At 35.6% G+C, this 17153-nt stretch overlaps 2 protein-coding genes across 2 annotated transcripts in view; one reads left to right on the top strand and one right to left on the bottom strand.

The window, feature by feature from the left end:
- The window catches only part of LOC129801475 (cullin-4A), a 20075-nt gene extending 19105 nt beyond the window's left edge, over positions 1 to 970 (top strand). The window contains exons 5-6 of the mRNA XM_055846574.1: positions 57 to 209; positions 293 to 970. Coding sequence (XP_055702549.1) covers positions 57 to 209; positions 293 to 388 — 249 coding nt within the window. The 3' untranslated portion in view covers positions 389 to 970. The remainder of the gene's footprint in view (positions 1 to 56; positions 210 to 292) is intronic.
- Positions 682 to 17153, bottom strand: LOC129801483 (mitochondrial intermediate peptidase). Its single transcript, XM_055846585.1, has 4 exons — positions 16814 to 17153; positions 15902 to 16753; positions 10103 to 10786; positions 682 to 1415 (listed from the first exon to the last, which is right to left on the bottom strand). The coding sequence occupies exons 1-4, from the start codon at positions 16961 to 16963 to the stop codon at positions 996 to 998; spliced, it is 2106 nt and encodes a 701-aa protein (XP_055702560.1). The 5' UTR covers positions 16964 to 17153; the 3' UTR covers positions 682 to 995.

The raw sequence follows: 17153 nt of genomic DNA, 5'->3' as shown, positions 1-17153 counted from the left end.
CAAAAAACAAAGTATTTTAGCGGTATCTTTAAAACGGGGAATTTTGTTCTTTGTAGACGGAAGAGCAGAAGGCTACGGAGGAGAGAGTCTACCAGGATCGGCAGTATCAGATTGATGCGGCAATAGTTAGAATTATGAAAATGCGAAAGACTCTCAGTCACAATCTCCTCATCAGTGAACTCTACAAACAACTCACGTTTCCGGTTAAAGTGAGGCATTTTTAGCATTTTAATCCATTTTTTTTCGTTTTACTTTAATTGGGGATTTCTTTTCAATTGTTTTTTTTTTGCAGCCGGCTGATTTGAAGAAGCGAATTGAGTCGCTTATTGATCGAGACTATATGGAACGTGACAAGGATAACCAGAATCAATACAACTATGTCGCCTAAATGGAGAGATGCCAGCGAGTGTGTATCCCCTAATTTAGAGATGATGATGTGAAAATTACATTCGTGTGCTGTAAAAGTCCCCCAATTGATTTTTCTTCTTTGAAAAATATTGACTGAGAGAGTGAAAAATGTGAATTTTGTGGTGAGAGCAGAAGATAGAAAGAGAGAGGAAAACTAACTTTCCCTAATTCGAAAGTGATTTCACCCTTGTGTTTCCGTTTGTGAGTAAAAGAAAAAATTTGTCCCAGAGAAATCCCTTTGATTGAGATGGCCGGGAAGCACACACACACAAATTGGATGTCTATCAATTTATTTAAAAACTATATTTACAGAGAAATTTGATATAAGAAAGAGAAAGAGAGAGAGAGGGATGTAAATAAGTTGCCACAAGTGATTGAAGATTTTCCTGTGGGATGAATTTCAGGTTTTTTTTCCTTTTGTTTTGTTTTTTGGCCAATGAATTATGATAAAAAAAAATAAGAATTGTAGAATATTCACCCTTCTCCGCATTTCAAGCTCCTTGCCCTCCCCTCCATTTTCCTATTTTTTTTTTGATAATAAAACACAGACCTAGACTTAAAACACTGACTTATGGATTTCTAGTCTCCTATCTCTCCGTTAATCGCCTAATCTTGTCACTATTGGCGTCAATTTCCTCTATGAGATTCTGTGCTAGCGTCTTGGGTGTCACTTCGTTGTGGAGAAAATTGCTGACCAACTGTCGACTGGGCACTCCTCCGCCAAAGGACAGAAATTCCTGGCGGTACTTTTCACCCTGTGTCCGGTTCAGAGGATCACGAGCAAAGTAGGTCTGCCAGATGCTAGATGCCACAGCTCGAGACACCAGGTAAGAGTAGTATTTGGCTCCGTAGCCAATCAGATGAGAGAAACGCAACTGCCAGGCTGTGGATTCCACATAAGGAAGACCATAGTAGCGTCCCTGGAGTTCACGGAGAGTATCGGTGGTAGAGGAACCGTGAACACTGGCTTCACTGTGATAGGCTTGATCCAGCGCCGAGTAGAAAACCTGGGAAATTATAGTTTTGCTTTAGTTTTTCCTCAAGTGCTATGCAAAATTCAGTGTTGCGATTTTCACATGCACAACAAGATTTGGCTGAATTCTATCAACTAGTATCGATACACTGAGAAAAAAAGAGGCTACGATTAACTTTTTTTTTCGTCATAACTTTAACACTTCTGGTGTAAAAACTAACATTTTTTTATTGTTAATTTTACACCTTTTTTCAGGGTAAAATCAACATGAAAAAGGGTAACTTTAACCCATAATAGACCTAAAAAGGGTAATATTTACACCGATTTCGGATCAATACTGCAGGGTAAAATCGGGGCGGAGCATTCTCATACATTTTCCGTACAAAACTATGGTATATTTTTTCTTAAGTGATTTTTTGTTTTAGTATAAAACCATGTGGAATCATTTTAAAACTTTTACCAAATGAAAGAGTATATAATGTTATGTTATTAGCTCAAAATTTATAATGATTGCACGAGGACAACAGACAAAAGACGTAAAATTCGCAATTTTTGAATTTTTCTGACAATTTTTCTATTTGTAACATCAGTAAAATTTTAAATTCAATAAAAATTAAGAAGACCGGCGGGTTCGTCCGCCAGGTCTTCGTGTCTCGTTGTGCCGGGTTCCCTATTCCCTCCCTATCCATTGAGGGAGTAATTCTCTGGAATGAGCTTCCTAGGGACAGGAAACGGCGGCTTATCCAAATCTTTTTGGCGTCTTAGATTGCTTTTTTTTTATTTTTTGCTTTTTTTTCTTTTCCTACCCATACTCTCATAAATGTATATATCTTATTCCTGTTTTTTGATGCAGATGGCTCATAAAACCTGAGAAAGAGTTTTCCACCGTTTTACTCTGGAGGTTGGTTACCAACGCTAAGACGGCGGTGGCCGCTATCACACAAACATTGAATTCTTTGTACACACACCTATATCTCTGTCTAAATTTTTGCTTTCAAGAGCTCTAGCTCAAAAGCAGTAGGGGAGGGTGGGGCAGTTTCACCCCTAAATTGCAAAATGGATTTTGAGACCATTTTGCAAAAAGATGATAAACAGAAGTAAAACTTTGTATATTCTGTGAATTACAGTTGGGTTTGGGTTTAATAAAAATAATAATAATAATCCTTTAATTTCATTGGTCTATTGTGGAGAAGATGATTTTACTTGAATGGCAGAATGCGTGAAAGTCCCCCGTTGTGGGGCAATTTCAAGATAAATATGAGGCAATTTTTAAGAAAGATAAAACGTGTTTATAGGAAAATTGAGATACCAGAAATGATTAAAATTACTATTTTGAAGTCTTCTAAGACTCTAAAACCTAAAAATATAATCGAACAAGAACTTTATAACAGAATTTGAACACTAATTAATCATACAGAGAAAATAAAATATCGCCAAGGATTTTCAAGCCTATTTCTCATTAATTGAACAATTTTCTTTGAATTTTTAAACGAAAGAAATGTCTTTTGTAGTGCTAAGCCAATTCCGTACATTGTTGGATCATTATATCGCCTTAGAACATGTCCTTTTTAGTATAACAGTTTTATAATATTATTTTAAAGTCTTGAATTTTTATAATACTAAAAAAAATTTACAATATCTTGCTGAAAACATTCTGAAAAGATATTATAAAAATTAAATTTATCATTTTCAAGCACTTAAAAAACACTGAAAGATTATTTTTTAAATTTTTTTTATGAACTTTTAGGAAATACTATTTTTCATAATTTCGAACTTTATCGACAAAAACAGCTACAAAACGTTTTCAATGATCATTTTAAGTTAATTTTGATTAAAAAAGTAAATTGTTAGATACTGAAAACTTCTGCGTGTGCTAGCATGAAACTGCCCCTCGCGAAGTTTCGGAACTCAAATCAAAATTGTCAGAACCGACTTAGATTTCATTCAACGCTAAATGCCTTATAATAAACATAAAACCACTAGTAATTTAATACAATTATGTTACTTCGATAGATAAGTGCAATAGTTTAGAAATTGTTGAAAATAAAACATTACAAAATGTTTCATTTTGATGCAGTTTTATAAAACTAATTATAGAATTCAAACGAGAAGAGTCACGAAATTAATTATTTTTATGAACATGGGTAACAGTTATCTCTTCAATAACATAAAGGTTTTATCCTATTCCTTTCAAAAATATAAGAAGAATATGAAAAAATTGAAACTGCCCCGTCGTTAAACTGCCCCACAATCCCCTACTTGAAATAAATAAATAAAAAAAATAAAAAAAATAAAAATAAAAAATATACTCTCTGTATATTTTAACTTTTTCGGATTTCTCTAAGTAAGTGTAGATATCCTATTTTAGCCATCAAATAACCATCATAAACCTAATGAGATGAGACGATGAGATGAGGAATAACAAATCCAAGGGGGAGATATTAGGGTGAAAAAGTGTACACCACTTCTAGACACTTCCACAATTTGTATGGAAGAGCCCTTTACACTTCCAACATTTCGGAAGACTCTCAAAAATGCTGCAATACTTTCTGCACTTCTTGCACTCCCATGCATTTCTCATACTAAGAATCAGTAATTTATTCAATATTATGGAAAATCTAATGAAAAACTTAAAAAATTCTCAAGAAATTTATTTTTACGTAGGGCAAAGGCTCATAATTTTGTCCAGTTTCTTATTTTGGACACTTTGAGGATAAAATTGGACACTAAAAATAAATTGATTAAAATGATGGATTTTTATTCTAATATTTGATGAATAATGAATTCTATCTAAATATTTGTTCTTTTTGGAAGATTTTAACACTAAATACGTTAAATTTTGAATATGATTTGAGTTGAAATTGCTTTGTTGAAAATTCAGTGTGAGCAATTGCTTACGAGAAATATGACAGATCTTCGTGTTTACTTCAGTCTTATGGCCAACGCACAATAATTTGTTTTGTAAACATGTTTTTACATTTAAATAAGTGTGAGTGAGACCTAGATCTAGTTATCTCCCTCACTCTTATAGGAAATTTTGAAAACATGTCTACTAACAAAATTTGTTGTGCGCTGGGCATTATGCTCAACGCACAATAACCTTTGTTTTAATATGTTTTCGACATTTCAATGAGAGTGAGTGAGATCTAGATCTAGTCATCTTGCTCACACTTATAGAAAAGTTTGAAAACCTGTTTACAAACAAAAGTTATTGTGCGCTGGGCATTATTTAGTTGTGGTGAATACTAACAATGCTAACAATGTTTCTTCGCTTTTTTTTGAGTGATATTATTGAATATTCAATGAACATTGTGTTGATTCACATTACTGGTAATTTGTACATTTGACCTGAAGTGAGATTTGCCTTGTGAATTAGATCTTTCTTGTGAAAAATTGGCAATTTTTCACAATTGGAATGAGCGAATCCGCACGTTTTTGGAGTACCGAAGTCAACTCACTTTAATGAATGATATGGAAAGTTTTCGGGCTTCTTGTGACATTCTACGTTTCTCTTACATGAACAGGAAGAGGACTTGGTAAGATTGGTTCAAGAAATGAAGAACAATGGGCATCCTGTTGAGGCGGATTAGCTGTCCAAATTTACAGCCAAGTTGTCCAAATTAATAACCAAGTTGTCCAAAATTCGAGTCAAATTTACCTCTACATATTAATTCATTTTTAAACGTATTAAAACTAATTTTAATAAAAATAAGACGATAAATAGCTTGCCAAGTTTCTAAACTTCTGAAAATTTCTTCTGAAAATAGAGTAACAAAAAAGTCAATTAGTATTGAAAATATCGCATTTCAAACTTGGAACATCGATGCTTATAAGCAGACTGGGCAAAATTATGAGCCTTTACCCTATAGGGTGGCTGAAAAAAAAGTGCAACAAACTAAGACGCTGTTATTATCCTCATTTTCTGTTTAACTTTTTAACTGCTCGAGCTCCAAGAGAGAGAGCAGTTTTAACAATCGTGTTTTTTCAACTTCTCTCCATCCTGGCTACCAAACGGTAAGAGATATTGACTTCCGGTCTTCGGTGACCCCTCCCACAAGTCAACATTCTCTATCGAACTAACTTACCCAAATTACCCCCACCCCTTTTATCTCCTCCAAAAACATGTTTTTTTACCCCAAAAAATAGGTAAAAAATGAGTTTTTTTTGACTTTGCAAAAAATTGGCCCTGGCGATTTCGTTCATTTTTGGAAATATTTTGGAGGTAGTTCAGCTGAACATTTCGTCCTTAGACACCTATCACCGGAAAATCGCCAACTTTAATTCTTGAATGTCAAAAGCCTAATTTTTATCCGATTTGTTCAATTATTTAATTAAAAGGTTATGATTTTCTTGAAACCTTTTTTTTGAAAAAATTTCAACTTCAAGATGGTTTTGCGGTGATTTATAGACAAAATAAATTCGACAATAATTATGCACCAGAAAAAATTGGGAAAAGGTATATAAGGCAGAGCTCTTTCTCGGGAGTTCGAGCACCTCGCAAAGCCTCGGATGCCTTGCCACCCTTTTATTTTTGAACTATGAAATTTCGTAAATTCAGATTTTCGTCTATCTGATAGAGTAGGCCTTGGCAGTTAATTTCACTGGAAAATTTTTGGAAAATATTCAAAATTTAGCTGTTGAGAAATGGTACACTGAGAGAAATCCGAAAAAGTTAAAATAACATTCCGGAAATGTTTATTTTACCCTGCAGTATTGATCCGAAATCGGTGTAAATATTACCCTTTTTATGTGTATTAAGGGTTAAAGTTACCCTTTTTCATGTTAATTTTACCCTTAAAAAGGTGTAAAATTAACATTAAAAAATGTTGATATATTATTACACATAAAAAGTGTTAAAGTTACAGTAGACTCTCGCTAATTCGGTTCTTTTAAGATCGGGCTACTTACTGAGGAAAAAAGGTTAATGGCACCCTCTTTTTTCTCAGTGCATGATAACACCCTCATTTTTTCCGTTGTTACGTTTTTTCTAACAGCTTCATATTAAATCCATAAAACTAGTATTATAGGATATGAATGTGGCTCGTGCTAACAGTAGGATTTTTTTTAAATTTGTTTTTCGATTTTTCGCACAACCTTTTTCAAAAAAGTGGCAATTTTTAGCCACTTTTAACATGTTTTATACTATAAAATACGTCAAAATCAATATTTCTAAAAACCCTCATGTTTAAGCCATTATGAGCCAACTATACAGTGAGTGTCAATAGTTTGTTGCCTAATGGATGCTTGAGAAATCAAGTGAAAAAAATGATAGTAAAAAATACTTTTCCAAATTTTTCTTTTTGCAGATGAGTTCCTTGTAATCCGTAGATATTATTTATATTTTTCAAAAAAAATAATTAATTTTATTTCATATCAAAAATAATTGTTTTCCAAAAGTTGGTCATTTTTGAAAAATCAAAAGTTTGTTGCCTCATTTAAAAAACTAATTTAAAATGGTCAAAACATGCAACCAACTTTATGTAAACCGATTACATTTTGGGTTTATGTCATTTGAGAGGCAAATGGTGGGTTTGTAAATTTTTAAAGTTGTCAATGGTAAATATATGTATATAAAAGTGATTATAGAAAATAAGAAATAATCTGTTTTTTGATAATTCATAATTTAGGTTAAAAATGGAAAATTACAAAAAGTTAAAAGGTGGGAAATTGTCCAGAGATACTGCCGGAATGAATCTGCGTCGTTAATTGCCAAATTTTATAGAAAATCACTAAAGGTTATACATAAAATATTCAAATATTATATTAATGAGGTACGAGTACATCTGAAAAACGCTACTGGCACACCTAGGGTATCGACTCAGAGGGTTGATAACAGCATTTTAAGTATCTCTGATAGTGACTTAATGATGTCTGGTTCATAAATTAAAAGATAGTTGGTTACCGAAGGAACACAGGTCCCTACAGTTACAAAAACCAGCACATTTTGAAAGAAAATGGTAAGAATGTTTGGGTGGCTCTCAATATTTCATTGGTTAGCTAGTTTAATCTGGATAAAATATTGTAGTTTTACTTGTTTAATATGTTTCAAGTAAATTTACAACTTTTTATTAAGATTGGTCTTGCTTACCAATGGAATATTGAGAGCCACCCAAACATTCTCACCATTTTCTTTCAATATGAGCTCGTTATTGTAACTGTAGGGACCTGTGTTCCTTCAGTAACCAACTATCTTTTAATTTATGAAGCAGACATCATTGGGTCACTATCAGAGATACTTACAATGCTGTTATCAACCTTGTGAGTCAATACCATAGGTGTGCCAGTAGCGTTTTTCAGATGTACTCGTACCTCATTAATATAATATTTGAATATTTTATGTATAACCTTTAGTGATTTTCTATTAAATTTGGCAATTAACGACGCAGATTCATTCCGGCAGTATCTCTGGACAATTTCCCACCTTTTAACTTTTTGTAATTTTCCATTTTTAACCTAAATTATGAATTATCAAAAAACAGATTATTTCTTGTTTTCTATAATCACTTTTATATACATATATTTACCATTGACAACTTTAAAAATTTACAAACCTACCATTTGCCTCTCAAATGACATAAACCCAAAATGTAATCGGTTTACATAAAGTTGGTTGCATGTTTTGACCATTTTAAATTAGTTTTTTTAATGAGGCAACAAACTTTTGATTTTTCAAAAATGACCAACTTTTGGAAAACAATTATTTTTGATATGAAATAAAATTAATTATTTTTTTTGAAAAATATAAATAATATCTACGGATTACAAGGAACTCATCTGCAAAAAGAAAAATTTGGAAAAGTATTTTTTACTATCATTTTTTTCACTTGATTTCTCAAGCATCCATTAGGCAACAAACTATTGACACTCACTGTATATCTAGAAGAAGTGTGCAAAGTTTCAGAAAGATCGGTTCAGGCGTTTTCGAAATATCTTGACTATTGATTTTGAAAATGGTTTTTTTTATAAAAACGCGTTTAAAGTTTTACAACAATAGGGTAACGTGTGGTATTTCTGGACAAGGTGGTTTTCGGGTATTTTTAGACACATAAAAAATCATATAAATATTTGTTTTCTTATTATTTTTAAGTTTTATATGAAATATTAAGCTCTTTACGTAGATAAAAATAACATTTCTGAAGTTTCATTTAATTTAAAGTGTGAAATACGTGTGAATTATGAGTGTCACATTTCACATTTTGCAAAATCTTTAGTACGTCAATTTTGCAGATCTCAACATAAACAGTGCTGAGTTTTTTTCGATTTGAGCCACTTTACAAGTAAAATTTAAATAAAATTTTTATAAAAGAGTAAAATTTCGACCTTCTACTCGAAGGTAAATAATCAGGCTCAGTGAAATTTATTTGCTTAATAGCGACTTATCTGTCCCGAAATACCCAATTGTTCCGAAATATACAATTATTACTTCTTTACATTTCTTGCTATTTTGAATAAAAAATTATGCATTTTTCAAAATTTTTCGGTGAGAATCTTATTCCGGATAGAATAAGTAACATAAATATTTGTACCAACAAAGAAAAAAATAATTTGAGAAGTCGTTAAACTGTTTGAAACTCGAAAGGGCTAAAAATTGTCCCGAATTACCACACGTTACCCTATGCGCGCGCGGGCGGAATGCATAACTAAAACTGCTCTACCTCCGAGAGTTTTACTCCGATTGACTTGAGATTTTTAGAAAATGTTCTTTACTTATTATCCTATTGAATAAGCAAATTTAAAAAAAAAACGATTTTTTGAAGCCTTCAAACCCGCTTACCCCCTTAATGACGTAATAACCGTTTTCACAAAACGTTACGTTCCCCAATATCAGCTTCAAATTGAATTTGCATGAATACCGATACTGAGTTAAATTCAGATTAGGAATTTTAACTACAACCTAAAATGTTGGTCTAGGCTTATTGATTTTATACTAACACTTTTTTTTATCTTTCTCTAATTCATTAACAGAATCCTTAATGATGAAATGACGTCATAAAGAGGTCGTAAGGACGTCGGAGTTTGCTGTTAAAATTCATGTGTTTTTAGGATTTTGTAAAAAGAAAAGGTTTGTTGCTAATTTTTTTTTAAAAGTTTCTAGCAAAATTTCTTGGATTTCTCGATTTTCTGATTTTCACACAGGATTGCCTATATGACTTACACTTCGGGTACTGCAGATACCGCACTGTACTTTAATCTTTTCTATTTTGCTGCAAAATGATCATTAAATCATTAGTGAAGATTTTAAGAAACGTCATTTATTGCAATCCCTCGGAGATCCAGCAGATCATTTAATTTCTTATCAACTAATCTATTTTTCTAAGAATTTCTGATAAGAATAATCGATCTTGTTTGCAAACTCCTCAATTTCTGTTAAGGCAATTATTTAAATTTGCAAACTCCATCTCCACTGACTGAGAGAAATCTGAAAAAGTTAAAATAACATTACGGAAATGTTTGTTTTATCCTGCAGTATTGATCCGAAATCGGTGTAAATATTACCCTTTTTAGCTGTATTATGGGTTAAAGTTACCCTTTGTCATGTTAATTTTAGCCTTAAAAAGGTGTAAAATTAACATTAAAAAATGTTGATATATTTTTACACACAAAAGTGTTAAATTTATGAGGAAAAAATGTTAATCGCACCCTCATTTTTTCTCAGTGTCCAAACTTTTATCTCTCAAAATATTTACCAATAAGCATTTCTGCCCTTTGTAACAAACTCACCTGCAATTGCGTCTCGGATGCTGTGAAGAGGAACTTTGATGCGCACAATCGATTGAGCATGTCTTGTGGCATTGGTTCTTGGGTCTGATAGTGCCTGGCAAAAGTAGCCAGTACCCTCGGATCAGCTGCAAAGTACTCCATGAGTACAGATGGAATCTCAGCAAAGTCAGTACTGCATCTCGTGCCAGTGACATGCTGATACTCCGTTCTGGCCAGCATTGAGTGCATCGCATGTCCCATCTCGTGGAACAAATTGTCCACCATTGAGGGTGTCAGGAGAGTTGGTCCTGACCATCTGGACTGCTGCAAATTGAGCATAATCACCACAATTGGCGGCTGATAACTGCCATCCGGAAGCCTTTTGCCACCTTGAATTGTAAAATGGCAGTCTTGATTGGGCTTCCCATGGCGCTCGAAGAAATCACAGTAGATGTAGCCGAGAATGCCTTCAGTCTCATGCACAACGGCCAATTTATAGATATCCCCATTCCACGCCTCTCCGGGCTCCATCTCAGTGTTTTCTAGGTGAATTCCGTACAGGTTCATGGTGACGGTATTGAGACCTTCCATGCACGCGCCAAGGCTGAAGTAGGGCGCGAACTCTTTGGCATTCACCTGTAGCAGCTCCTTCTTTAGCTTCGCCGTGTAGTACGGAGTATCCCATGCTGCTAAATCAGTTCTTACCTGAAATTCATTTATGCGAATTTTGAAGAAAAAGCGGAGGCAAAGTCCTTCGAAATACTCGTCAACTCGACTTCACGAGATAACGCTCGACGTGTCCATTAATTTCCCTATTTTTTTTAATTGATATACCCGAGTATACCGATTTAAGCTGGATCATAAATCATTATAAAACCATTTTAAAAAAGAAAAAAATGGTTATGAATTTCAAGCTTGTAAATCGCGGTGAATAAGCCCTCTTCTAGAGTGATTAAAGTTTTACCACGTAAAAACTCGAATTTTCGAATTTTCCAGTCATAAGTAGTCTGAGAAAATTAAGTACAAACAAAATTTTGACCTGGGCTTACTTCCAAAACATCCGAAAATAGAAGAAATCATTACGTTCATTTTCGAAATAATCCAAAAAATAACATGATTTTCTAGGGGGAAGCGGATAAAACTAATTCTAAGGATTTTCTTTTTTATTGAGGGTCATTGAAGACCGGAAGTTCTTACATCTTACAGTCCTAGTCCGAGAACTATTGAAAAAGGGGTGGCAAAGCGTCCCAGGCTTTGCCAAATGCTCGAACTCGTGACTTATGCCCTAGACACACTTGCGACTTAAGCCGAGAGACGACTTAGTGGAAAATGATGGAAATGAAATTTAACCATTATATCGAATATTATTACGCTAAGCCGTCTCTCGGCTAATCCTCATGTCTGTCATGGCCCTTAGATTATATATACCTCAGAAGTACTTTCGCATCATTTACCGTTTACCGATTCTCAACCGATTTCAACCGATTCATAAATCTATCAAGATCCCCCAAAATAGTTTTAATTGATTTTCAGATAAAAATTTTTATCGGTTATGAACCGGTTCATTACCGATTCAAAACCGATTGGATCCAGTTTAGTTTTGTCGGAAATTCCAACACCTTTCCAACGACCCCAAACATGAGCCCATTTGCTTGATAAAACTCTAGTGTCTTTTTAATTTAACCTTGAAAAACCGTTGTTAGGAATGGTTCAACGGTATTTTCGTATATGGACGAAATGTTCGTCTGGATAATCTCTAAAACATATCCAAAAATGAAAAAAATTGGACGACGCGTTTTCGAGAAATCCCAAAAAACATGGTTTTGGAGGGGAAGGGGAGGAGTGGGGGAAAAATGAGGGGCGTGTTAACGATCCTTGGGTCGACTTATGGGGGGGGGGTCCCCCGAAGGTCCCAAGTCTCTATCTCTAACCGTTTGGTTTCTAGAGCTGGTGACAGTCGGACGGACAGACAAACAGACGGACAAACAGCGTGACGACATTTCTCAGAAATCGTCTGAAACGTGAAGATTTGTTGAGAAAAGTGGTCTCCGTGGAGTGAAAGGTGGAAATTTGGGGGGCGGGGGTGAAAAAATCGAGGGATTATACATACTGCTCTCTCCGTAGAGTTCGAGCAGTAAAAAAGCGGATTAAGGGGAAGTGGGGCAGCTTTAAAATTGAGGTTTTTTTCTTAAATTTTTAAATGGAACTGAGCCTTATCATTGAGCTTAACAATTGGTTTGTGAAACTAAATTATAGTTATGATAGGATCGGGCCTCGAGTGGGTCAGTGGATAGAGTAGTAGCTCTATGACTGCGAGGTCTGGGGTTCAAAGCTGAGCAGCAGCAGAAAAAGATTTCTCATGCCATATCGGCTTTGAATTCGTCCAGTGAATGAATGAATAGTAATGTCAATGGTGCATATTGACAAAAAAAGTGAACCGCCTAAACAATAGAGGCTGGTACGAGAACGAGTTTCGATGTGAAAGTGGTACTTCAATCGATACAAATATTCGCTGTCACTGATCCCAAACACACACCGAGAAGGGATGCTGTGACATAGTAACGGCACTGACTGCTCACAGAGCTGTGATATAGAGCGGCTACCCGTATCGGGGGATAAGATAGAATAGGAGTGGGGAAGCATAAGGGGCCCAATTGGTGGCCTGGATGCATCGGAATATCCGAAATGGAGAACTGACCCCTGGCAAAATCTTATCTTATGATAGGATCAATTTGCGTTTAAAAATGGGAGAAAAAACTCCTATTTCAAGAATGCCCCATTTCTCTCTATAGACTGCACAGACTGCACTGCACACCTCTTTAGTTCGAGCAGTAACAGGGACAGAATTTTTTTTATTGTTTTTGAATTTGTAAACAGATATCGATGACGTCTGAAATAATTTTTTAGGTGTGATTCATTCTAATCACACCTATTGTAATCCTCGGATTTTCTCAAAGTGCTCCGATCGAGCTGAAATTCACAGGGTATATGTTTTGAACATCCCTGATGCCGAAAATCATAAGCCGGCAATTTCGAGTCCGGCCGGCCGTCTGTAGTACGCAATATCTCTGGTTTGAAAAGAGATATCTTTCCAAATCATTTTACGCGTATTTTTTTCGCGGATTTTCGCGAGGCGTTTATTTTTTCGCGGATTTTCGTGGGACGTGAATTTTTTTCGCGTATTTTCGCGGGGAGCGTATTTTTTCGCGGATTTTACCGGGGCGCATATTTTTTCGCGTATTTACGCGGGGCGCGTATTTTTTCGCGGGCGTTAATTTTTTTCGCGGGTCTCCAATTTTTCTCGGATTTTAGCGGTGCCCGAATTTTTTCGCGGATTTTCGCGTGGCGCGTATTTTTTCGCCGATTTTCGCGTGGTGTGTATTCTTCGTGGGTAATGAATATCTTCGCGGATTCTCACGGGTCGCTGACAGAGGTTCTAAATGGATGTAAAGTTGAGGCCTCTATCTCTCATGGTTTCCGAGATAATCGATTTTAAAGATTTTCAAACACTTATATGAATTTCTCATCAAATTTTCCTTATTGATAACGATAATATGTTACATACAGTTTAAGAATTATTAAATGAAATTTGCAATATTTATGTATAAATATCGTTCAAGTTTGCCACAATCCAAATTCGCAATGAAGGAATCGCACCTCTATAAGCTGATCTAGGCTTATTACTGGCTTTTAGACTGCGTCTACACACTAGTAGAATTTTTTTTTTAAAATGCCTTTTTTAAAAAAATTAAATTAAAAAAAAGGTGTGTTTTGGGAAATGTTTTGTTTTAAGTGATTTATATAATGGTTTAAATCGGTTGTGGACCGGCAATGACCGGTTATGAATAGATCAGTAATTTTTTCCGAAAATTAATTCTATTAACTCTTAAAACTACTTTGCGGGATCTTTTGAGTGATTTATGAATCGGTTTCAATCGGTTGAAAACCGGTAAACGGTAAATGATGCAAAAGCACTTTTGAGGTATACCATCTAATGACCTCTACAGGAGCAATTTCTTGAAAAAATGCCTTTTTAAAGAAAATTTTCATGATCCTTGTAGGCAGAAACGTCAGAATTTAAAAAGGCAATTTTTGACGAAAATTGCTTCTAGTGTATAGACTATAGACAGCATAAGTCACGAGTTCGAGTATTCTGCAAAGCCTGGGACACTTATGCCCTAGTCACACTTACGACTTAAGTCGAGAGACGACTTAGTGGAAAATGATGGAAATGATGTCGAACCATTATTTCGAATATAAATACGCTTAGCCGTCTCTCGGCTAATCCTCACGTCTATCAAAGCCCTTAGCCACCCTTTTTTGTAATTTCAGATGTTTCGAAGATATCCAAGGTGAATATTTCATTTATTAGGCACTGATGATTGAAGAACGTTTGAATATTGAATTTTCGAAGCCTAAAGTTATACCATTTTGGAGGGTCTCTATTGCCCAACCGATGTTCAAAATTTGGAAAATTCTTGAAATATTCAAACCGGTTGCATCGGTCTTAATCGGTAATGATTCAGTAAAGTAACAGTGATTAATTTAATTACTTTGATTATTTTTAAAATCCGCTTAATTTGTCCGCAAGTTTGTAATAGGACTAGAGGCCAAGCGGTAGGACATATCGACTTTCGACGTTCGATGATTCTACCAGAAGACAATGTTATCTAGGACAATCTTTTTTCCTTCTCGCCCACCCCCTGTTCCCCGCTTCGTTTTTCAGTTCATTTCGAAAACGACTACTAGATTTTCGGATATGATTTAAAATTTTAGGGCGAAAATTTTCTTGTGAATCTCAAATCACTTCTCCTATCGGTTTTAATGTAGAGGTATTTTTTCGCGGATTTTCCCGGGTCGCGTATTTTCGCGGGTCTCGTTTTTTTCGTGAATTTTCGCGGGACCCGAATTTTTTCGCGGATTTTCGCAGGTCGCGTATTTTTTCGCGAGGCGCGTATTCTTCGTGGGTAATGAATACCTTCAACGTCAAATGCCAAAGTCCTTATTTTAGAAAGGTTTTTATTTCACTTACTATTTTTATATACCTTTTTAGGTACTGAAAATCTTTGGAACGCGAAAATCGAAAGATCCCGAAGATGCCTGGGCCCCCTGGGCCCCGAAAATCCAGGTAGCCCGCATGCTTCTTGGTATCTGGGTTCTTTAAATTTAAAGGTATTCAAACTAATATTTACGAAGAACAAAATTGATTTAGTATAAAATGTAGCTATGGTAATTAAAGAATCAAAAAAGGTAAAATGGTTCTGCCTAAATTTACTGGCGTAAAATATTAGACCGTCGTGTTAGTGTTCAAGGTAATTAAAAATAGATTTGTTTCTTTTTTTTTTAAATTCGAATTGTAATAAAAAACGTAGATAAGTACTTATTAAAAATTATGCTATCAGTTAAAAGTGTCTCTCAGTGCAGGTTTATCAGTAATTTTACTTTAAAATATTTGTTTAGTAAACTTCCAATTGAATGATCAAGGAATAATTGCGCGAATATCGGTCGCAATTTGGAAGCTGTGTAAGATTGAATCTCCTTGTGAGGCATCTACAAGTGAGTTCGATCACTACAATTAATATAGAGGTCAATTCTGGAGTCAACTGATTACAGATGCTCGATTACAGGCCACAAGTCGAATCATCTAGAATTTTTCTTTGAATTACAATTCACGTTTTGCGAATGTTTCACAATTTTGTACAATAAAAAGACTTGCGAAAATGTGATAACGCATTTTTTCCAGCAAAAAAAAATTGTGGGTAAAAATATTTAGGCCAATAGAGATTGAGGATTAGAAGGGCTTGTCATCTTGTGACTCACCTGATTTTCTTGGCGTTTCATTTGTGCCATTTGCTTGAAATCCTCTTCAGCCCTTGGTCTTAGTCCATCCGTGAGGATTTCTAGGAATTCCTTGACAACATCCGGTCGTTCAACTGTGCTGGATTTGAGAGCTCGATGAGCGTAACTGGGAAAGCCACAGACAGTCGCTAGTTCATGCCTGGCTTTCAGAATATCCGTAAGGAGTTGATCTTGTCCCTTGTCCGGGTACAGGAAGAGTCTAAAGGCTGCTTCTCTGGCTAGAGCATTTGTGGATTCTGCAAATAAACTGGACACTTCGATTTTGTCACCTTTGCGACTGAAGAAGTGCCGAATATTTTCCGGGAGGACCTCCTTGTTCACAACTCGAGGCGTTATAGCTCCTGCCATGAACCTCTGACCCATTTGCAGGATACACTCATTTAGATGGACTACACGACGCCTTAGGTTCTCCTCCAAATGAATCCCCGACTGCTCAAAGTCAAAGAGAAACAGTTCAGCCACGTGATCATCCACGAGTGTAGTGGGAAAAATATCCCCGGAATCCACAACAGCCTTTAGCACCCGATAAAGTTCCCTGTCAGTATTTAATTTCTCAACAACCCCACTGATACTGATACAGGCATCTTCAGCTGCATGGAGGAATTTTAGATGGGGATGGGAGAGCCTTACAAATTCAGCCAGATCTGCGACTTTGCAGAGAGTGTCTGAGAGCTCATCAAAAATCTCGACCATTTTTCTCTTTCTCTGGCCACTTGTGGCTTCTTCAATTAACGTATCTGTTCGGTGGATAGCATTGTCTCGCAGCAAGTAGAACCCTTCTGGATTCGTAAGTGCTCCAATGCCAAATAATCCCTAAAAGAATGCACAAATCTTATATAGAGCTTCCGGAAGGGTCTCTAAAGACGTCCTTACTGTGTCATTTTTGGTAAAGTTGAGCTTAGGATGGGGCTTGGTGTTGAAAGCAGTGGCTAGGGGTGACCATGTAGAGACACTGGGGTATCCCTTGGTCACCAGGTGGGATTTAGCCCAGAAACTCCCGCACAACTTCCCGACAAGTAACATCACTCGCACAGCACTTGCCCAACTGATTGAGCTTCCCAAGTCGCGAGTTCTCGGTCACAATCTATCGTCTGTCAATATATAATTGCGACGTACTATTTATAATCCCACTGATAAGGTTGTTATCACTGCACACTGTTTTACTTTTTCTCGTGGGAAAAAGTCACACCAACCTCAAGTTCTTAGCAGAATT

This window comes from Phlebotomus papatasi, chromosome 2 (assembly GCF_024763615.1).
Source record: "Phlebotomus papatasi isolate M1 chromosome 2, Ppap_2.1, whole genome shotgun sequence".
NCBI classification, from domain to species: domain Eukaryota; kingdom Metazoa; phylum Arthropoda; class Insecta; order Diptera; family Psychodidae; genus Phlebotomus; species Phlebotomus papatasi.
This window is presented reverse-complemented; position numbering and strand designations above follow the sequence as displayed.

What these genes read in the sequence shown, in the direction of transcription:
- LOC129801483 (XM_055846585.1), bottom strand. Translation starts at nt 16,963, where the DNA reads ATGTTACTTGTCGGGAAGTTGTGCGGGAGTTTCTGGGCTAAATCCCAC. An exon ending in TGAAACGCCAAGAAAATCAG is followed by an intron (nt 10,787 to 15,901) that starts GTGAGTCACAAG and finishes AATGAATTTCAG; the next exon opens with GTAAGAACTGATTTAGCAGC. An exon ending in CATCCGAGACGCAATTGCAG is followed by an intron (nt 1,416 to 10,102) that starts GTGAGTTTGTTA and finishes ATAATTTCCCAG; the next exon opens with GTTTTCTACTCGGCGCTGGA.